Source organism: Fringilla coelebs, assembly GCF_963513975.1.
Source record: "Fringilla coelebs genome assembly, chromosome: 2".
Taxonomy (NCBI): domain Eukaryota; kingdom Metazoa; phylum Chordata; class Aves; order Passeriformes; family Fringillidae; genus Fringilla; species Fringilla coelebs.
Genome location: NC_140029.1, coordinates 116170367 through 116193247, shown reverse-complemented (window position 1 = coordinate 116193247; position 22881 = coordinate 116170367). Strand labels below are relative to the sequence as shown.

At 51.8% G+C, this 22881-nt stretch overlaps 1 protein-coding gene across 2 annotated transcripts in view; it reads left to right on the top strand.

The window, feature by feature from the left end:
* Positions 1-22881, top strand: part of HUNK (hormonally up-regulated Neu-associated kinase) — a 36957-nt gene that overhangs the window by 3363 nt on the left and 10713 nt on the right. For both annotated transcript variants that reach the window (XM_084226679.1, XM_084226678.1), the window contains exons 2-6: positions 8669-8961; positions 14841-14896; positions 17172-17307; positions 17532-17659; positions 20715-20850. In XM_084226679.1, the coding sequence (XP_084082805.1) occupies positions 8669-8961; positions 14841-14896; positions 17172-17307; positions 17532-17659; positions 20715-20850 (749 nt within the window). The remainder of the gene's footprint in view (positions 1-8668; positions 8962-14840; positions 14897-17171; positions 17308-17531; positions 17660-20714; positions 20851-22881) is intronic.

The following is a 22881-nucleotide window of genomic DNA, read 5'->3' as shown; positions in this document are numbered from 1 at the left end:
TGTTCCAGGTCATTCTCTGGGTGATGGGCACCAGGCAGAGGAGGTCTTTCCTTTACAGAGACAGATATTTTTATAAAGAGAAGTCTGTTTTTATAAAAACTCCCTTATTTTTTGCGTTCTTGGGGAGCTGAGAGCGCGTTGCCATGGCTGTGGTGGGGTATGTGGGGCTCTGCTGTCACACTCTGTGTTATCTGTCCTGTTATCAGCTGCTGACCCCAGTGCAAGGTCCCAGGAGCTCTGTGGGGTGACAGCACCCTGGCAATCCGTGGTCCCTGCAAACAGACCCGATCCAACATTGCATTTACCTGCTCTGCGGTGTAATCTTTGGCACCACAAAAAACGAAAAAATAAAAGAGTCACTGAGGCAAATTGACTCATTTGATTTCTCATCCAGGGAAAACTTTGTTTATAGTTTCCCCCAGTGCTATTGTTGAGCTGGAACAAGGTACGTTTTTAGTTACACTTAGTCAAGAGCCTTTCAGCAACAGTGGGAAGCAGTGGCTAAAAATACAATTTACCAGTTTTGCCGTGGAGGCAAAGCAATTAATATTAAAAGTGGCCTTTTCACGGGAGGGTTCACGTTCAGAATGCATTTCTTTATCAAAGAGGCAGAGAGGAAACACGAAGAAAAGGCATGTCTGAGCCCCCCACCCACCACGAGGTGCAGGGGTGGGTGGGCAGAGCAGCCTCCCTGCAGAGAGCTGGAAATGCTCTTTGTGCCACCGAGTTCATCCTGCCAGGAGTGAATTCCCCCTTTCCCTGCCTGTTCCAGCACAGGCTGCAGGGAACGGAGACTTGGTGGCTTTTGGGTGCATCCCCATGTGCAGTTCTAGCATCTTCACCCTTCCCGAGTTTTGGGGGCCTTGAGGGTGTGTGTGGTGTCACTGTCAAACCCCCCAGCCAGCCACGGACAAAAGTTGATTTTCCGGGCTGTTTGCAGGTCTTTCAGTCCAGCCTTTTCCTTGTTCCTCCCTCCCAGGTCCTGTGAGGCTGCCGGTAAAACTGTGAGAGCCTCATTGTCCCAGAGGGTAAAGCTGCAGGGTTGTGATTTGAAATTTGATCTGCTGTTTGTTTGTTTTTTTTTCCTTCTTCCTCCAGTGATGCTTGCGCGTCAGTTTCCTGGACGGGTTTGTTCTCTCACATTCGGTTAGTCATTTTATCTTTACCTGTTCCTCAACATATTTTCAGATTTTATCTCGGTCCAAATTTACTTTTCTTTTAGAAAAGCTTGTTCTGAAAAGCTCTGGCTGCAGACCCCAGGGTGCCTTTTTCCAGGATCTGTTCCCTTTATTAAACAGCTGCCAACTGTTGCACCTGCCTGGATGTGCACTCTTAATTACATGCACCGAGGAAACAAAACCAGGCTGTTTCTGCAGCTGCACTGTGACATTTTCTTCCTTCTAGGTGTTTGCTTTCACAGCTTTTCTCTCCTTGTGTCAGATTTTGTGCTGAAGCTGCTCTCCTGTTAGCGTGCAGCCCTCCAGGAACCGTTCTGGAGAGCAGGGCCAGCCCGGCGTGTGGCTCTGCTGCTCCCTCCAAGGTGACTTGGGGCAGGAGGCAGGGTGAAGCTGATGTGCTCCAGATGCCCAGTCTGGAACACAACCAGGTGAAAACTGGGTGTAAAGCCCTGCTCTTCCCTCTGTCCCTGTCCCAGGAATGAGCTGTGCCCATTTTTGCAGAGTCTGACTTCCAGAAAGATTCTCTCTGAGTTTCCCAGTAAGCAGCTTGCTCTGCAGCGGGCTGGATGGGTGCACATGTGGCAGCTCCTTATCCTCTTGAGATAATCTGCTGTCAGGTTTGCATTCAGCACTTCTGAGGATGCCTCCTGTCAGCAAGGTGCTGCTTTTTTCTGTTACCTTGCAGGATGGGGCGGTCTGGGCTGAGCTGGCACCGGGGGCTGCTCCCATCTGGATGCCTGCGTTTATTCCCACAAGTTTGGTGGGTTTCACTTCTTCCATGGCATGTGGAGCTGCCTGCCTGGTTCCAAAGGCTGTGCAAGTCCTGGCAGAGAGAGCACATCTGGCTCTGTCTCCTCTGACCTGCTGGAGCTCCTTGATTTACCCCTGTGCCCTCAGGAGCTGGGGAAGGGGAGGTTATTGATGAGCAGCACAAGGATGTGACCCTTGTTTCTGGCTGTTTCAAATGCCAGGAGGATCTGCAGGAGTTTCTGCCCTGGATGTGCCTCCACACATGGAGAGACATCCAAGCTGGAGCTGGGGCATTCCAGCCAGGAGCTGGGGAGTGGGGCACGGCAGAGCTGGGGCTCGCCTGGCAGTGCGGGGTGCAGGTGCTGCTGCTGCTTTGGACGTGCAGAAGCGGGGAGAAGTGTGTTCTGTGGGGGTTTCCTTTCAGAGTGTGTCAGCCTGCTCCCCTCCAAACCATCTCCTGCATGATGGTCCCCCAGGAAAACCAGCTGGGAAAATGAGCCAAAGCTGCCCAAAGTCTCCTTTCCTGTCGGTGTTCCTCCGGGCTCAGCACCGTTGGTGCTGCACCCGTGCTGCCTCTCGTCTGCCATGTGAGATCAGAGGCACAGCGAGGAAAACCACTGCAACAAAGAGAACTAAAAAAAGCCAAGTTATATAAAATAAAGTTCCTTTGCTCTCTGTCTGTTGTGGAAGATTGTCATGGAAACATTTTTTTTTTTCGGAGAATAAATTTGTTTTCGGTGAATAATGTCCGCAGAGCTGAGGGAGAGAGCGTATTATTTATCTAGGAAATCTTTACTGGAGACACCTTTTCCCTGGCTCCTGACAGTTGTAAATGTTTCATCTGCTGTGTTTTAAATCACTACAAAGGAGGGTATTACCCGGGCCTCAAGAGCAGTGGCTCGCAGGGATTGTTGGGTTTTGTTGGGTTTTTCTCTTCCCTACAGCCAGAGAGCTGAACTGGCATTAAATCAGGGCCTTCCTTAACTCCAGTTGTAAAGTGTGGAGCAGGGGCTGTTTAACGGGAAGCATGCCCCAGGAGCAGGGAGATGGGCAGACACTGCCTGCTGGAGTTAGGAGGGCGAGCTCTGGCTGATTCTCCCCAAGGAGAGCCTGCCCTGATAGCTGCTCCCACCCGGAGTTTAGAGCTTTCCTCCAGGGTTTTGGCACTCCTTGCCTTAGGAGTGGGGGCAAGAAGCCCTTTTCTGAGGAAACAGGGAGATTTTGGACAGCAGTGCTCCGTTTTTGCCCGGCAGAGCCGTCTGTGCTGGGTGCTCAGAGACAAGACTGCTCCTTGCAGGAAATGTCCCCGGCCTGGGGGCTGGTTTTGACAGGGATCTGCAAGGATTTCTCTGGGAACCTCTGCCTGCATCCTCGTGGATGTCTGTGCCTGGCTTTCTGCCACCGCTGCTGCCATCAGTCTCTGCACAATCTCTCCTGACTCCTGCAGATATCCTGAGAGGCCAGGGAGGTAAAAATGTGCAGCTCTCCCTCACATAATGGCTGCCCCATCAATTAGCTGACCCAGAGAGCACGGGAAGGTTGCTGGAAGTGATTTCTTCCTGCCAAAGGCCAGACAGATCCCCACTGTGACCCCCTCAAGATAAGCCATGTACTGAGTTCCTTCCCATGGATGGGGATGGGCTGTGCTCCTGCTCCCCAGGCAGTCCCTGCTACAAATGCTGCTGCTTTGGGCATGCAGAACCGAGGAGAAATTCATTTTGTGGAGGTTTCTTTTCAGAGTGGCTGGCTGGGGGCACTGTGTCAGCCTGCTCGCCTCCAAAGCATCTCCTGCTGGTCCCTGAGCCGTGAGAGCCTGGCTGTTCCCGGTGCCAGGGATGCTGAGAGGTCAGGATGTGTCTGTCCGTCCCTGTTTGAGAGAGGAGGAACAGGAGGTGAGAGGGAAAGGGCAGCTGGCTCTATGGAAACAGCAGGGCAGAGGTGCAGGGGAGGATAATCACAGCTGCCTGTGGAACATGGCACAAAGTTCTCCATAAAAACGATGTGAGGTTCAGCAGACATGGAGGGGAATAGCCTGAGTTTGCCCAATTTACCTCTTGGGAAGTTCATTTTCATTTCATTCAAGATGCTGTCTTTCATTTTATTAATTTTATTTTATGCTCTTATCAGAAATCTCTCCCCCATGCAGGTGCTTGCAGGAAACCATCGAGCCAGTGCTTAATTAGCATTGTCTTAATTAAGCCTTTTGAGCTCCAGTCAGTTACTACAGCAAGCAGTTCTTGGCCCTCAGACTGTTCTGAAGCTCTTCTCAGAACTCTTTCCAAAACTTCAGCATCATTTTTTAATGACTGGATACACCAGGACTGGACAGAGCGATCTAAGAATAGTGCCCAGTGCCTGGGGCAGGTGTAATTAATACCTTTTCTTGCTCACCAAACACATCCTGCTGATGCTTTTGGGGATTATGTGTAAGTGGCACCGAGAGGCTTTAGGTTCATTTGCTTATCTAAAGTCCTCCTGAGTCCCTTCCTGCAATGTTTGGGCAGTGGGGAATTGGTGGGATGCTGTTTTCCCCTCCTGGCCATCAGATTCTGTCCCTCCAGGCTGGCAGCAATGCCAGTACACCAGTGAATGTACTCCAGGTACACCAGTGAATGCATTCTGAGCTACTCTCCTGTCTGGAGGAGTCTCTGTGTCCTCAGGGGCTGATTTCCAGCTTTCCTGGCTGCCTCTGGCCTGCCAGCAGAGCCTGTGGCTCCTGCCTGCTGAGACATTCACGCTGGCCCCCTCTGCAGCAGCTGGGGCTGTGCACAGCTACACCCCAAAGTCTGGGCTTTGTCAGGGGAAAGGGAAACATCTCAGCAGCAGCAGCAGTGACTCCTCCCCACCTTTTCTGATGGCTGATTTTACTACCATTAGGGCAAATGTTGGAACACCCTCTTCTGAAGTGCTTTATTTCTTCAGAGCCTGGAACTTGCTGTATAAAAACCCACATTCCTTTACTGAGCTGTAAAATTGGCCGAGCTGCAACAGTTAGAGAAAAGAATAAACTCTACCCAGGGAATGAAATTGGCATTTTCTAGTCCTTGGAGTCGGTTGTGATGAACAACTTGTTCTGTGCCTGGCTGGGTGATTGCCCAAAATGAGATGTCCTTGAAGGGGCTGATTTTGGGGCCGTGCTGACAATTGTGCAGGCTTCAGAGTTAGGTCTGCCTAATGTGATTTGAATTGGCCACCCAAAACCACCAGCTGCTTTTGAAAAGGGAGCTCGGATTTTTGTGGTGAGAACAGTGGTAAATACAAAGCAAGCTGCAAGTGAAGCCAGACAGCTATGGGTGGAAATAAGAGAGGAAAGAAACTCAATTTACTGCTGCCTTGGGCACAGCAAAAAGAAAAAAAGCTGGAGATGGACTTGCAGTACTGATGGCTGCAAATTATCTCCGTGGCCTGGCTCTTTGTCTCATTGTCCTGGCTGAGGTCAGACTGGACAGGTAAAGGTTGGTGACTTGGGTGCAGAAGTCCAAGTTGGTGATTTGGGTGCAGAAGTCCAAGTTCCAGCAGGAGCTGCCTCCCTCTTGGGCTGAGAACTGGCAGGAGGGAGCGATCCAAGAGGCTGGGTAAGTGGGGAAGGCTCTCAAGAGCCCTCAAAATGTCCCACCCTGCTTTGGCAAGGCCACCCCCTGTTCTCTGCGGGGTCAAACATGTCAGAACGCTCTTGGGCACTGCACTGGAGGTGTTCCCAAAGTTGTGTGTGCAGGCATCTGAGCTGGGCATGGCTCAGGAGCTCCTGACTTCGGCTCCCTGGGGACTGAGTGGAGCAGCTCTGCTGCAGAGCATCCAGGCTGTGAGCTGGACTGGCCTCTGGGCAGTCTGGGAAGTTTGGGAAGTCTTGGCAAGTCTGGGAAGCTTCCCAAGAGGAGCTGGTGCCTCCTGGGTGGCCCCAGGGATGGGGGAGCCCCAGGGTGAGTGTGACCCCTTCCCTGCCCCGTGGCAGTGCCGTACTGCTGACAAAGGGCGTGCAGAAAGTGTCACCTCTGCTGGCAGCAGCTCTGGCTCCCTGCAGGCAGCGTTTGGTCCTCGGGGCTGCTTCTCCTGGGGTTTATTTTTTGCCCTGGGGCCTTGCTGTGAGTGTTTCCGTGCAGTTGGGTGCCAGTCAGCTCCAGCCTCCCCCGGCTGTCTCTGGCTGAGGCTGCGGAGCCCTCCCCAGCAGGAGCTGGCAGTGTCCCCATCCCTGTCCCCGTGCCTGGGGGACACGTGCTGCTCCCTGCCTGGGCACACGTGTCCCTGCTGGGCTGCAGCCCCTCTGCCCTGCGCCCTCCCCTCCAGGCAGGGCAGAGGGGCTGGCCCTGCTTCTCCTGCCCAACCTGGGGGGATTTTGGAGAGCAGCAGTGGTTGCTCATATGGTGTGTCACAGCAGAACCTTCAGGAAAAGTAATTCATTCCAACAGTGTGATTCTAGGACTCGGGAACCAAAAATATGGGCTATTACTCATCTTTGTATCTCATAACACAGAATAACCTAAGCCATTTATCTGTTTACACAGCACAGCTTTAGCCAAAAGCAGAATGTCAAGAGCCGCTGTTGCTACATATTGAGAGTAATTACTTGCTTTATCATTTATTTTTTTTCATTTCTGTGCCGGTGTTGGCCAGGAACTCGAGTCAGGAGACTTGAGCTGGGCATGATGCAGAGACAAAGAGCCCCTCCTTGAAGCCTGGGAGAGCAGAGCTGAGTAATTGGCATGTCTTGAGTGGGCTGTGAGAGCTCCAGTGTGTTTGTTTGATGATTACCCAACATCTACAGTATTTTCTCCACCGAATGCTTTTCCCCTTCTGCATGAATGAAATTTCCAGGTGCGTGCACACGCATCCACCCTGCGCAGGAGGCTCTGTGTGTTCGGTGTGTCTGGGCACATCTGCTCCTTGCTTGCCTTGCTCCACCTCGGGATGAACTCAAAATCAGGGATATCTAGCTAAGTCAGCCCCGGGGTAACTCTGTGCAGAGACTGATCCCTAGAACAAGGCATTTCTGGGATAAATCTGCTGTCCCCACCTTGGTCAGCCCTGGCAGCTCTGCAGGGGAATCTCTTGGACCCAAGGGAAGGGGGAAAGGTGGCTCAGAGCTGGGGTGAACCCCAACACTGCCTTGCTCCTGCGCTGGCATCGCTGGGGTGCCTGCCAAGGTACCTGCCAAAATCAGGGGGAAAGTTTGTCCTTAAGGGACAGAAAACTCCTTCCTGGTGGTGGTGGAAGAGTGCTCCAGTGGCCCCATGGCTGGCTCTGTGTGCAGGGGGTTGCTGCACCTCCACAGCTGAGCTCAGGTGGGCAGCACCCGTGGACATGTGTAATGTGCTTTTTGTATCATGTGCTTTTTGTATCACGTGCTTTTTGTATAATGTGCTTTTTCTATAATGTGCTTTTTGTATAGTGTGCTTTTCCCTGCCAGTGAATTCAGGGTGCCTTACCACTGCCAATAATAGATTGCTGCTCCATACTGCTACCCCTCCGTGTTGTCTACCTTGCAGCTGTGACAAACGCCAGCTTTTAATTTATTTCTTATTTAACTTCTGCAGAGGTTTTGTGCCATGCTGCCACCGTGCAGTGTGGCATCTCGTGTTTGTGTGACCCGTGAATCTGTTTGTCCTCAGCAGAGTGACTCCTGTGGTTTGCTGTCTAAACACTCCATGCCAGGCTCCGTGCTCGGCTCCCTCTCATCAGCTGAAGGAATGTGCTAATTTGAGTCTGTTTCCTTGGTGAATCACCTGGGGCTTTCAGCAGGGGCGAAACCCGGCTCTGATTTACCTGTTGTTTTATCTGATGGCTCAATGGAGTCTCTTTAATGTGAGCAGGCAGGAGTGGAGCTGCCAGGTGTTTGAGGTCCTGGGTTGACCCAGGCAGCTCTGGTGGGCGGTGAGCACCTCACCTCCTTATCGGGGCTGTGCCATCGGGATGATCTTTCCATCTTTCCGTGGCAGGAGCACGCCCAGCCAGCAGCACACTCAGCACTATTGGCTCCTGGCTCTCAGCACCCCTAGGAATCCCAAATTCCTGCAGTTTTACCCTCCAATTCCAAGGCGTTCATGTCACAGGGGAGGTGAGAATGACCCTGAACATTTCTGGGGATGGAGCAGCCGCATCTCTGAGCATCCTGTGCCAGGGCCTCCCCACCCTCCCAGCCAGGAATTCCTTCCCAATATCCCATCTAACTGCCCTCTGGCAGTTTGAAGCCATTCCCCTTGCCCTGTTCCTCCAGGCCCCTCTCCAGCTCCCACGAGAGAGAAAAGGCAGAAAAAAGAAACGCGCCAGGAGAGTGGGACCGAAATGGTTTTGTTTTCCGTGGTATGTTTTTATGCAAATCATGCAGAGCCAACGCTGCCTGTAGTTTAAGGAAATGGTAATGAAAGGATAGCATCCCCAGCCCTGTATTGGAAGCCAGGAAAAGGCAAAAGCAGCACTTAGAAGTTGTAAACACCAGCCTGGAGGTTTCTGAGTAAGCAGCTGCAGTAAATGCCCAGCCTGAAGTGTGTCGAGTGTTTGTGGGTGCTTAGTGGGATGGTCCCCTCTCCTGATTTCCTTGCAGTGACTTTGGGGTGTCACTGTACAAGGAAATAAAGGATGGTAGAGCAGCTCTTCTTCCTCTGACTGTGCGGCGTGCCCGAAGGCCAGCTGAAGGGGCACATCCTCGTCACCTCTGGTTTTCCATGATGGTTGTTCACACAGCCTTAGAGCAGCAAAGCGGGGATGTGCCAGCTCACAGCCCCCCTGTCCCGCTCCCTCCCCAGGTGGCGGTGAAGGTGATCGACAAGAAGAGGGCCAAGAAGGACACCTACGTCACCAAGAACCTGCGGCGCGAGGGGCAGATCCAGCAGATGATCCGCCACCCCAACATTGCCCAGCTGCTGGACATCCTGGAGACGGAGAACAGCTACTACCTGGTGATGGAGCTGTGCCCCGGGGGCAACCTGATGCACAAGATCTACGAGAAGAAGAGGCTGGAGGAGCACGAAGCCCGCAAGTACATCCGGCAGCTGATCCTGGCCGTGGAGCACCTGCACCGGGCTGGCGTGGTGCACAGGTGAGCGGGGCCGGCTCCTCCCGGGGCTCTGGGGTGTGCTGGGGGGGTTCCTCCTGCTCCTGAGAGCTGTGAGGCTGCTGCTGGGGGTGGTGTTTGGGTGCTCTCCCCTTGGGCTGTGCCTGCAGGAAGCACCAGCAGCTGCAGGGCCAGGAGCTGGACTCCGTGATCCTCACGGGTCCCTTCCAGCCCAGGACTGTCACCCTGATTTTTTAAAGATTTTCTGAGCCTTCTGATGTTGACATTCTTGTAACAAACTTCCTCACACGCTTTCTGTAAATAACTCATTGTTTTGCATTCTTTTGTGGAGGAGGAGAAATTGGTTTGTCCAGTGTCATTGGAGAGGTGGCACTGTCACCCTCCAGTCCACTGCCACTTTGGGAAATCTATGAATATTAGAGTCAGAAAATAAAGAGCAGGGCCATTTCACTCCCCAGAGCTCTGCCCCAACAGGAGGAAATACTGAATTATTTCACAATTGTTTCTTTGCCAAGGTGCTTGTACAATCCCCTTGTGGCACTGGTGCAAGCACATCAGGGTGGGGGTGAGCTGGTTTGCCCAAAAACAAATCCCCAGCAATCCCTGGCTCCTGCTTCCCTGCTCCTTGCACTTTTGCATCACCTCAGCAGGATGGAGAGAGCCAGAGCCCCACCTCCTTTCCTTAGCACCTTCATCCTCAGAACCACAGGATATCCTGGCTTGGAAGGATGCCCAGGGATCAGCCAGCCCAGCTGCTGGCCCTGCTCAGGACACCCCAAAAATCCTGACAGCATTTTCCAACGTCCTGGGCAGAGTTAGGGGATGCCACACGATCCAGGTTGCCCAGGGTGCCACACTTGGACATGTTGGCTTTGGTAACTATTAATTTGAAGCATTTTCCAGCCACTCCTTGAGCTCTGTGGAGTCAGGGGTTCGCCTGGGCCCCAGGATGAGCAGGAGAAGCTCAGCAGAGAGGAAGGTGATGCACACAGAGTGCCTGCAGCCCCAGAGCAGCAGCTGGGAGGGTGCAGGGGGAGATGTCACACGTGGCTGTCCCTTTCTCCTCTCCGTGCTCCCTGCTGCCATGGAGACAGGAGGGTGGTGGGCTGGCCGGACCTTTGGAGCCAGCATCTCTCCTCTGCCGTTCCCGGGTGTATTTATAGGGAGCTGTGCTAAGAAGGAGGCTCTGCTTTCTAAATTTGGGCCAGCTGGTGTTAAGTCTGGCCTCCCACACAGTTCCCATCTGATGCTGAGCAAGTTGTGTGGGCCCCATCCATCCTCTTGGCTCCTGTGGGCACGCTGCAGGAGCCAGACATCGGAGCGCTCCTCGGGATCTGCCTCTGCAGGAGCCGGGCAGCCGCCCGGGGCCAGCCCCTCCAGCTGTGCCCAGCTGTGTGCTGAGCTGCCCACCCCTGTGCAGCGTGGGTGCAGCTGCCTGCCTGCAGCTCCACGTGCTCTGGAAGCTGCTTTCCCCTTGCCTTGGGCTCTGTGTGCTCCCTGGCATCCAGCAGGGATGAGTGGCACGGGCACAGGCTGCCTCTGCTCTCACCTGGGGCTGCATTTCAGGTGCCACTGTCACAGAAATGTGTGAGCAGGCACCAGGCTCTCTGTCAGCCTCCAAAGTGCTGAGCTCTTTCAATTGTTCAGCCCGCAGCTTGAGGCAGGGACAAGAAGAAGTTTTGCTTTCAGGGATCAGTTGACACCCGGTATTTAGAGAGAGGGAGAGATAAAGGAAATAAACTGAGTTTCTGAAATGGGCAGAGGAAAACAAGGCAGGAACATGTTGAGCTTTTAGGGGCAGGATTGGGTCAGCAGCAGCAGCAGTTCCTCTCCCTGCAAAATTCACCTTCTGCACAGCGGCCAAGGCGCTTCCAGGGGGCTGGCAGCCTTGGCTTTGATCCTGCTCTCTTTCAGAGAGGACTCAAGCCCACATTTTGTAGGAAAACAGCTTGTTCCCTCAGCACAGGCTGGGATCAGCAGGCTGCTGTGGCGAGAGGGAGGCAGGGCTTTGGGGCCAGGGACAGCCTGAGCTCCCCTGTGGGTGCTGAGTTCCCCTGGGGATGCTGAGCTCCCGGGTGGATGCTGAGCTCCTGGGGGATGCTGAGCTCCTGGGGGATGCTGAGCTCCTGGGTGGATGCTGAGTTCCTGGGGGATGCTGAGTTCCTGGGTGGATGCTGCAGGTTTGGCTGTCCCCCTCCCTGTCTGCTGCCCCTGTGACCTTGGCACAGCTCCTGTGACCCGTGGCCCTGTGGCTGAGCCCAGGAGGAGGCAGCAGCAGCCCCGAGAGCAGTGTGACAGTGCTGGGCTTCCTCTGGCAGCTGGGTTCTGTCTGTCCAGCCCTGAATGAATCCCTGCCCCACAGGCAGCCTCCTGCCTCCACCCTGTTTCTCAGATCACTGAGCTGCTCCTTGGGAGGCTTCCAGGCAGTGAATGAGCAGGTCTGATTCTGCCCAAAGTGATAAAACTTGACAGAATCATATCTGCAAGCATTTTTTGTGGCTTAACCCATTCAATGAGCTGCCTTCTCCTGCAAGCAAGGAGAGGGGAGCAGGGTGGAGATGCAGGAAAAGCCCTGGTGGTGTGATCTGGGTTTATTCCCTCTGAGCAAGCGAGGGAGGGAAATTAACAATTACCTCAGGAGCTGTCCTTCAGCATCTCGGGCCCCTGCCTGTGGCAGCTCTAAAAACAGGCTGCTCAATCAGCTGCTGAGGGAGGGAGAAAACAGTGCAGAGTCTGATTCATTCCCTGCCTGGCTGCAAGGGCAGCGTTCTGTTGTGGTTGCTGTTGTTGTTGTTATTTTTACAGCAGGTAAAAATACCAGCCCTTCCATGTGCGTGGAGGTCCGGGGGTGGTGGAGCTGGCCGCGTGTGGAGCAGGCTGCAGCATCCCCAGCCTGAAAAGGGGCTGCTGCTGGTCCCTCCAAGTGCTTCCCAGGGAATGGGGCAGGGCCCTGGAAAGCTTTTGGGGGGCATTGCGAACAAAGAAATGTCAGGTTTTGTCGGTGTTATCTGGGGAGTGCTGTGGATGGCTTAGCCTGTCCCACTGGGGAGGGAAAACCCCAGAGGGAACGAAAGTGGCGTGAAATCTGCTCAGAAAGCTGCCTGGCTTCCAGGGCAGGCTGGGCACAGCAGAGAAGCACTCATATCCCTGCTCCCTGGACAAGGGCAGGCACCCAGAATTCGGTGGAAGTGCTTCTGGTGAGAGGCACTGATGCGTGAGCAGCCTGAAATTAAAGAACTTCAGGAAAGCTCGCTTTTATTTAGAGGTGTAAAAATACCCCCAAACTCCCTTTTGACTGTGTGGATGTATTTGAAAGTTCTAAATATGCCATCTGCTGAGGGGGGTGAAGGCTGCAAGCTCCAGAGTGCAGAAGCTGCTGCATCTTTGCTGAGGGGTGCCCAGGTTCCTGAGCTCCTGGGCTGCTCACCGAAAGCAGAATGCCACTCTTCTATTTATAGTTCCTGTTATCATTTGGGCTGCTTTCCCTCCATCAGGAGAGCTGCTAAAAATACGCTTGCCACAAGCTCGGCTGTGAATCAGGTAGGAATATTTATCTTTTCCTCTCCCTGACAGAGGAAAACAGAGCCAAATGGCCGGGTCTGGTGCAGCTTTCCCTTGGCAGAGGCCGTTTGCACAGGTCCTGGTGCTGTCAGAAAGCAGCACGAGCAGTGAGCCCTCTGGGAGCACGAGGAAGGCAGGGAAAATGGAGTGAGAGCCTTGGTGCTGCCACTGCATCCCTCAGGAAACCCTCAGCCCCCTTCTTAAAGTGATTTTAGCAGAGCTCAGCCCATGCAGTGCAGTGGCTGTCAGAGAGGAGCACGGAATGGTGTGTGGCTCCCTGCATTCCCTCCTCCTGCCCTCCTGGCAGCACCCTCCTGCCTTCCTCTGCCAGGGGTGACGGGGGGCAGGTCAGCAGTTTGAGGGGATGCACAGCCCCGGAGTTCTGGCAGGGTTGGGGATGCCACACGGGGCAGTTTGCTGGGAGTGCCGCAGGATTCCTCCCTGGCTGCCTGCTGCTTGACGTGTTGGCTTTGATAACTTCCAGCCTATTAATTTTAAGTGCCAGCAGTCTGGCTGCTGGTGCAATATTTATGGCAGGTCCTGCTCTGCAGAGCAAACTCTCCTTTTGCAGCCTGGAGCTGGTTCATTCTCTCCTTTATTTCAGATCTCAGAACCACCTCTGGCCATTCTCCCTTGGAGCGCTCTGGTGCAAACCAACACTGGTGTAAATGTCATTTTAGTGAGGACAATGGGCCAGATTCCTCTTTCCCAGAGGCAGCCACATGGAATCCAGTGGCAGAAGAGCTGGGCTCAAGGATATTTTGATATCAAAGCCTTTGAAATGTACATTGGTAGATAAATGTGATTCGGTGAACCCGAATCTCTGCGACCTCGCCAAGCTCTTGCACAAGGCTTGGCCTTGAGGGTGGATGGTTAAAAAGTGATTTTCTGCGATTAAAAATAAGATTGAGGAGAGAGCAGCCAGCCACTGCTGCTGTGCAGCTGCTTGCTGGTGAAACCTTCCCTCTCATCCTGCCTCCCCCAGACAAGAAACAAAGTGTGAAATGCCAAACTTCCCTTTTGCAGCCTGCCATGCCGTGGAACAAACTGCTCTGGGAGCAGATCACTCGCTCCAGGGGCTCCCCTGTGTTCCTCTCTGGGGGCACCTGGGCTTTGCAGGGTGGCCCAAAGAGACAAACCAGCCCCGAGGCCAGCAGGACAAACTCCCAGAGGAGCTCAGCCCCTAGGGATGGTGTGTTTTAAGTGCAGGGAATGCCAGCTCCACCAGCTGAGGAGACATAAATATCTCTTTGCTTTGAGGTGCTGCCCTGAGCACTGCAGTGCTTCTGGTGATTCCAGCCTAATTTGGGGTTTTAGAGGAGGTGGTGGGGCTTTGTTTTGTACTTTTTTGTCTTTCCCAGACTGTTGGTTTGGTTTTTCTTTTTGAAGTCTCTGCTGTTAAGTTCCCAGCCCCGATGTTTTCCTGGAGCTCAGTCACACAGTTTGTGAGAACCTCCACCTGCAGGCAGTGAAGATGGGAGAGGGGAAGCCCTGAGCCCTTTTTTGGCAGCATTTGGGGAAAGGCTCTGAGTCCTTCCTTCCCAGGAAATCCCTCCTTGTGGAGGTGCTTGGTTGTGTTCCTTGTCACCTTTTGTTAAGCCTGATATCTGTGGTGGAGGTGTCTTCCACCACTTGCACAGGCAAAACACCCTGGATGTCACTGATTCCCATGATTACAACTGATGGCTTTGTTATCCAGATTTCTTCCTTTTTTTTTTTTTTTTTTTTTTATTTCTCTGTGGATATCCCAGCGTGCTGATTGTTCCAAATATTTCCTGTCTGGATGGGGGCAAAAAATCAGTGTGGTGAAGCCTGAGCCGAGTGCCAGAGGTCTGCTGCACCACGAGCTGTGGAGCAGCCAAAATTCCATTTTTCACCTTGTGCTCCATGCTCCAGGGCAGGCTGATTCTGGTCTCTCCTGGAGATGCAGGACATTGGACTCCTCAAAACTCAGGTTTATCCTTCGGCCGGGGCCTTTGGCTGCGGGGAGAAAGGAGGAATTGACCTCCAGTTCCCAAAACGTGCTTTAAATGTTTCCAGTTTGTAAGTTTTCTGTAAACTTCCAGTACTTGGGGAACTGAAAGAGCCTGGCTAATTACAGGATGTACTGACAAGTGCCTGTAATGTCATTTTGTGCCTGAAGAATAGGTGGGAAGCGGAGTGTGAAAGCGCTGTTAATTTTGGGCAGGATGCACGGGGCTTTCTGCTTTCACTGTGGAACTGCGTGTGCTGCTTTCATTGTACATTTGATTATAGACGAGCCTTGTACATACGCCGATGAGAGTCAGGCAAAGCTGCTCCATTATTTTGGAGACTGACTCAAAATATTTTCTTTCTTTCAGAGACTTGAAGATAGAAAATCTGTTGCTAGATGAAGACAACAATATCAAGCTTATTGGTATGGAACCAGTTTGGCAATTCCAGTAATTAAAATTGTTGGTTTTATAAAGGGAGTTTTGGAGGCCTCATATTCCCCCATGTGACAACTGCTAATGTTGCTGCAGAGAGGAGCTGAGAGAGTATAGATAGCAATCAAGCTGTTCCTGACAGCATTTTGTGAAGAGAGAAAAAAAAAAAACGATCCAAATAATTCAGATTTAACTGGGTATGGGAATAATCCTACATCTCAAGCCCACATCTTTCATACTCAAACGGGGAGCTCGGCAGAGAATTTAAGAATTGACACCACAGGAGTGCTTTATTTTATTACCATGATCCCTTCTTGCTTGCCAGGGGCTGCGTCCTGCCCCCGTCAGCATATGCTTCCACTGAAGTCCGTGGGAGTGGCACGCATTTTTAGCAGCTGGCAAAAATGTGGTCCTGTATTTATATTTGTTACATTTGCTTCCAGCACCCAGGACAAAACCGGTTGAGAGGGCTGTTAAGGAATAAAAAAGATCAGCGGTGGAGCCTGGGTTGTGCTTAGGTATCAGCTGTGTGTGGAGCCTGATTCATTCAGGCATCTCAGATTAATCACTGCCGGGGATATTCTCTGGCTGCCTTGCAGAGCTCCCATTAATGTTAATGTGGGCATTGAGAAGAGAATATTCCTCTCATGAATAGGAGCCAAACATCTGTTTGTGCTCCTGCCCCTGCCTGCACTCTTGCCAGCAGCAGGGTCTGTGGCTGCAGGCGTCAAAACTCAGCTGGCTCTCTTCAAAGGGGCTGTCCCCGACTTGGGCGTGCTGTGGCCAAAGAAAAGTGGCAATATTTGGTGTTAGAAGCGGTCACATCCCACAGTCCTTCCCAGGGAGGCTCTTCAGGAGTGAGGATCATGTTTGGGAGGGATTACAGTGCTGCTCCTCGTGGCTGGGAGGAGAGACTGGGTACAAAACCATCTCACGTTACCTGCTGTGCTCTCTGTGATTGGTACAGCAGCAGACACAGGAGCAGCTAATGGAAATAAAAATGTTTCTCTTGTAAGAGCTGTGCAAGGGAGCTGTGCTGGGCTCCTGGAAAGGGAGAGGCAGGCAGTGGCAGCCAGGTTATCAGAGCTGGTGGTCCCGCTGTTCTCCTCGAGATCAGCAGTGCATCCTTCATAAAAACAATAAAAATCACCCTGCCATCACCACGTGCTGGCACGGTTTGATGCTGGCAATATCCTCATTTCCACGGCTGTCCCCAGCATGCTTCCATCTGCACACATTCTGCATTCCAGCAGGGAGAAAGAAGGCACAGCAGCTGACATGAATGAGCTGAAACCAGTGACAAATGGAGCAAGCAAGAGAATGAAAACCTCTGGTAGAGAACCCCTCCACTGGTTGACACCAGCACAGAGGCAGCCCTTGTGCCCTGGGGTTGTCAAACATCACAGTGCAGCCCAGTCATTGGGGCTGGCTGGCACAGCAGGCTGAGGACCAGGAGCAATCCTGTGTGGAGATGTTGTTTCCAGGAGTTTTAAAAGTATTTCACAGGTGGCAGAGCTCACATCAGGCCATGGCTAATGAGCACCTTAATTAAGGTAATGGATCCTCTGCAGGATTTGTGGGAGCCTCAGGGATGGTTAGGCAGTGCCCAGAGATAATTGTTTTCCATCAGAGGCCAGTTCTCCCTTCAGCTTGGGCAGTGTTCTCCAGGAAAAGCCCTCTTTGGCATTTTTGTGTCTTTGCCTGGTTTGGTGGGGAATGAGGCTTATGTGTCTGCCCTGCCTCTAATCCCTCGGGGAACTCCTCAAATTTCAGCCCAATTTGATTTTTCAGCAGGGTGAAAGCTAAAAGGACAGGCCAGCACTGCAAGTCCAGTGCAAATAAGGAAAAGAGCCACAAATTCATGCCTGAGAGAGGATATTGAGGAGCTGATCAGATGTCAGTGGTGGTTTTCAGAGATTCACGGGATATTCTGAGTCGGAGAGGAGCACAAGGACCCACAAATACAGCTCTTAATAAACGGGATTTGTTGTTCCTGAGCCCATCCGAGCCTGCAGCCCCTGGGAAACTGGGCACGTTCTAAGGCTCCTCCTATTGTTGGTGGGATCCTCTGGTTCCTTAGCACCTCGTGGAAGCAAATCCCATCACATTTTTGCCTGTGGGTGACTTGGTTCCTTTCTCCTCAGGGAGTTCATTGCTTTTTGGGGGAAAAAAGAAAAAAGAAAAAAGTTCTTTCTTTTTAACTTGCGCTCTAGCCCAGTTTGACTGTGTCTCTCTTTCATAACTGTGTCTCTGTGCCTTTCCCAGACTTTGGATTGAGCAACTGTGCGGGAATTTTGGGTTATTCCGATCCCTTCAGCACCCAGTGTGGGAGCCCAGCATATGCAGCCCCTGAACTCCTGGCAAGGAAGAAGTACGGCCCCAAAATAGACGTTTGGTCCATGTGAGTTCCTTCTTGGATTTGTGGTTGTTACTGCAAAGAGCAGGGCATCTCCAGCTGGATGGGGGGCTCAGGGCCCCTTCCAGCCTGACCTGGGGTGCTCTCAGGGATGGGGCACCAACCCTGCAGCAGCTGTCAGACACTCCAGAGGCACTGCAGCCTCTCAGGTGTGAATTTCCCCCCGTTGCTGACCGTTCTGCTTTCTTTTCCTGCCCGTTTTCTCTCAGCGGGGTGAACATGTATGCCATGCTGACTGGAACACTGCCCTTCACTGTGGAGCCCTTCAGCCTGAGAGCCTTGTACCAAAAAATGGTGGACAAGGAGATGAACCCCTTTCCCACCCAGCTCTCCTCAGGTAAGGCTGTCCCAGGGGGCTGGGGCTCCTGTTGGGCTAAATGGGAAAAGCTCTTTATTTTTTTTTTTTTCATTTTGGCCCCTGCAAGACCTGCAGGAGTTGATGGAGCAGAATTCCTTTTGCTCTGGCTTCCAGGTTGTGCCAAATCTGTGAAACTCTGTGGGACTGCTTTTGCAGAGCAGTTGGTCACTTTTGCGCATCCATAAGGTTCCAGCATGGGGGTAGGGGTGGATGAAGAGATTATTTTAGAGTAACAGATCCCTGGGCATTATCATGGCTGGGGTTGGGTGGCAAACTGCCTCAAAGCACCTCACATTTATTATGGAATAATGACACGCACTCAGAAAGTTATTTTGGGACAGCCACCTGGGATAACCTCTGTGTGTTCACAAAATGCAAAGCAGTTGATGTATTAGTATTAGAAATATCAATTCCTGCTTCAGAGCCACGTCACTAGGCAACAGAATCACTTTCCAGCTTGCAGCAAGGCCACTGTCAGCATTTGGAACAGGCTGGGGTTTATTTTTTTCCTGCCAGATCTGCTGCCCATGCAGAGCTTCTGCCTCCTTCCCTGGCAGCCTGTGTGCAAAGGGCTCCTGGTGGAGGGAAAGGATCCCAAGTGCAGAAAGGGAAGGGAAAGCCCTGGGAGATGAGCTGCAAGGTGAACTCTCCGAGCAGGGGTTCAGGGTTCCACCTCCCGCCCCCAGCAGCCAAAAGGATGGCACTGCTTTTTACCAGCCTTGGTTTTGCTGCCTCACCCACCCCACCAGGGCAGTGGAGATCAGATTCCCTCCAGGTGCAGCCTCTGCAGCTCGCTGTGCTCCCCAGGGAAGGCGGGATTGCGTTTATCCAGTGGGAGCTCCAGCAGGCTGGACTTGCAGGGGTGATGGGGAATTAATGGAGTAGATTTAAAGATGTTAACCTTTGCAAAAAGGCAGCCCTCAGACGTGGCACAGGGGGATTGAGGGTGACATTTCTTAGCCTTTGGGTCGCTGGGCAGGAACTCTGCTCTGCTGGGAATTGTGGCGCTTCTTGACTTCTTGGGTTTATGGATCTTTTATTTTAGTCAGGCCCCAGTCTCTGTAAATTCATCTATAAAGCTGAGAGTTTCCACAGTAAAAAGTTGCACTTTTACATGCCCAGCAGGCTGCCTTTCAATATTTAATTTCCTGGTTAGTGAGCACACAGCCCCGCCATGCAGGCTTATCTCTGAGCAGGAAAACGCTTTCATTTGTGTGCCCCACAATGCTGGCTGGCCGTGGTCACCCAGAACAACCTGTGTAGCAAAACAGGGATGTTTTGGAGCTGCTGTTTGATTTTCCCACTTGGGAACCTGTTTCTCATGAAGCCTCTTGAGCAGCAGCTCTCTGGTTATTGATTTTAGCCGAGCAGAGGTCAGGTGCTCGGGCAGTTGGTGCTCACCTTGCATAATATTCATTTTCCTTCATGTTTTCTCCCTGGGGAAATCATTTTGCTGTCCCCAGCTGTGTGGCTTAGCTCTGGGAGCTTCCAGGAGGGAATCTGCATCCCAAAAGGTTTCTCCCAGCCTGAATCTGTTGATCTGTGGCACTTCACAAGCTTCATTTAATTAGCTTGCCTTTTGGCAAGGGTGAGGGGTGGAGAAGTATGATATTTTAAAAGAGATTTTGGGTGATTTGGAGAGCAGGCATGGTGGTGATGAAGGAGGGAGTGTGGGTTTGGGGAGAGGGATTTTTGTGTCTCAGAGCCAATGGGATTGGAAATCAGAGAGAGGTTTTTAACCTCACAGACGCTGGAGCAAGAGGGGATTCAATGGGAGAACAAGGGTTTGTTGTTTGCTGGGATGGGGGTGAGGGAAGGGCGCACCAGGCACACAGACAGCAGCTTCCAGCAAGTTTGGCAATTTGGATGTGGGCTCTTCCTGCTGCTCTGCCACATGGCTGCTGCAGGATAGTAACAAAAATGCTGGAGAGCATTTAAGTAAAGTATCTCCCTCAAATCAGTGGTTGGTGAAGAGAAGGATCAGAGAAAAACCAGCTGAACTGGTAAATACAGAGTAAGAAGCCCCTCTTGCACATCTCAGTTTCTCCAGCTGAAACCTGATTTTTGCAGGGTATTGCACGTTGAGGTTGCTCAGGTTGGTGGGTGCTGTCACTCCTTGGGTCTAACCCTGATTTATTTAGGGAGAAACCCTCCCTTCCTCATCCTCCAGCCTCCCATCCTGTCCCATCCCTCCGTGGTGTCACCAACAGGAGTTTCACTCTCCTTAAATTGCACCGAGGAGCAGTGAAATGCAGCCTCGATAATCTGAGGAATAAAAACCAGACCTAGCTGAAACTGAGTTTATTTCCAGCTCAGAGGGGCACTTCAGGGATTTCAGGGAGATCACTTGATTTCATTGCTCCTAGTCACGAAGGAAGCACATGGCTTAAAAACTGAGGGTTTTTGCAGGGAACTCAGGAGGAGTGGTTCAATGTCATTGAAAGTTGAAGGCTCAGGAGAGCAAAGCAAAGCCTGTTAATTTTGCTGTACTCTTTTTAATTTGGCTAAAACCTTCTGCAGCTGATTGTAGGTGGGATGGGGGCCAGAGAATTTATCCTTGTTGTGTCAAGGGGAGCCAAATTTGCTGTGTCTTCCTTCCCAGGTCTGCATCCCCTCCCTCCCCTCCACTCTCCCCTGGTCCATCTCCCTCTGCTTTGATCCAGTGATTTGTCTCTGACCTGGCTCCAGCCTCTTGCCCTCGTTTGGGAATTAAATGAATTAAATGTTGGCTCACCTGCTGTTAAATTTCAAATGAGCTCTGAGCCAAAAAGTGCTTTTTCTGCTCTCCTTTGTATATAAAATAAGTGCATTGAGTAATGTATATAAATCATTGTGACTGTAAATCATTGTTTGTTTCAGTTACTAATCCCTTATCAGTTCTTCCATTTTCTCAAGGGCATGGGAGCTTGCAGTAAGGAAATTGTTCCTTTTTAGTGTGCTCTTGCTCGGGCTGCACACCTGCATTAACTCCTCTCCTGTGCCAGTCCTAGAGCAGATTTTTGATTTTTGGGGCTTTCCCTCGATCTCTCCGCAGCTGCCATAAACTTCCTGCGCTCTCTCCTGGAGCCAGACCCTGCCAAGAGACCAAACATCCAGCAGGCCCTGGCAAACAGATGGCTCAATGAGAACTACCCTGGAAGGGCACCACCCAATGTCACCTATCCAAACAGGTACAGCAGGGAGGGGAGGGGAGGGAAAAGTTCCAGTTCCCTGGTGTTCCAGTTCCACTCGTGTCATGCATCCTAGGAACTGTGAATCCATCCTAAAGGTTGTGGAGATTGGCCCTGGGATGCTTGAAATGCTCAGGACGAACCAAAATGGTCCCAAAAATGGATGACTGGTCAGGAGGTCTCTCCCTGGGATCAGTTCTGCTCCATTTGCACCTTGCAGTTCATTGTCCCATCCCAGCTTTAGCCCCTGCAGTCCCACCCTGCTTGTTTTTCTCTCTCCAGCCCACGGGGTTTGTGCTCTGGGGCTGAGATTTGGGTCATTTGTCCTTGGTGCCCAGCTGGAGCAGGAATTGTTTTGTCTCCCTGCTCTGTGCACAGAGCTCAGCATCCCCTGACCCGCACACTAAAGCAGCACAGAATGTGAAACAGAGAAAAGCCAAACCTGAGGCATCATGATCTGCTCTGCATTGGTCAGTAAAAGCCAAGCTGCTTCTCTAGGAGAGCCTCTGCCTGTTTGTGGGGTGCTGTGGGTTAAGGGAATATGCAACCAGGGTGAGAAAGTCAGAGTTTGGTGGTGTTGCACAACTGCACCCTGCTGAATACAGGCAGAGAACAAATCTCATGGTCAGTCAAAAATCCATCCAGGGAAAAGGAAAGAGGGGAAGGTAATTGTGGTCCAGTTTGGTTATAAATAACCTAGCTGGACTTGAAACATTTGCAGTGCAGAGTTGCAGTCAGTGGAGGGAAATAAGGGTTTACATGCTGTTTACATGAGGATTCATCTGACTTCTCTCTGGTCCTGCCTGAGGATGGCTTCATGCCCTGGAGATACAAGTTCCTCTCCAGTGACTGTAAATGAAGCCTCAGGCAGCTCACTTGGAATTACATGTCTGGATTTGATCAGATAAAAGCTCCTTCCTGTATCAAAGCCCTCCAGCTGTGTCTCACACAGCACCCAGGACCTGCAGGATTCACTGGCTGGCAGGCCAAGCAGCACTCAGGCAAAGACAGCCACCTAAAGCCTGATTGTGGAGCTTAAAACTTGGATGTGCTGCAGGATTTCTGTCCTAACTCGGCTGAGAGGGGAGTCCCTGAGTGAAGAACACAATAATTCCCCTCCTTCAGCTGCCAGGACCAGAGGTGGTGCCTTGGCAGGGGCTGCAGGTGCCCTGATTGAGTGGCAGAGGTGGCACTTTGGGGTGCTGCTTCATGGAGAACACCGGGACTGTGCCATCCCTTCAGCTGAGGAGAAGAACAGCTCCAAAAAGATGGATGGATGATGGATGGATGATGGATGGATGATGGATGGATGGATGGATGGATGGATGGATGGATGGATGGATGGATGATGGATGGATGGATGGATGGATGGATGGATGGATGGATGATGGATGGATGGATGGATGGATGGATGGATGGATGGATGGATGGTGGATGGATGGATGATGGATGGATGGATGGATGGATGGATGGATGGATGGATGATGGATGGATGGATGGATGGATGGATGGATGGATGGATGGATGGATGATGGATGGATGGATGATGGATGGATGGATGGATGATGGATGGATGGATGATGGTTGGATGCCTAGGGATATCACTGGATCCATCCCAGAAATGTGGGCCAGCTGCCTGTAATCCCCAGGGTACAAAGGTTGCCCTGGGATGAATTGTTTCCCAAGGGATGAGAACATTCCCTTCTCTGAATATCACTCCTCTCCAAATTTAGGGGATGTGTGAAGCTGTAAAGGATAAAAGCCTTTAAAGAGATTCTTTCTCTCATTTTTAAAAAACAACACTACTTTTGTTTCATTAGTTGATATCCCAGTCTTGACTTACCTAGACTTTGTCATAGTGGAGCTTTACAGGGAGAATAATCTGCAAAGATCTGAATGTTTAAAGGTGTGGCCTGGCTCCTTTTGAGCTTGTCTCAGAAAGTACCACTGGAGTCAGCTTCCATGGAATTTCTCCAATTTTTCCTTAGTGTGCAGATATGGATAAGGTGTGGTGAAATGGTGTGTGAAAAA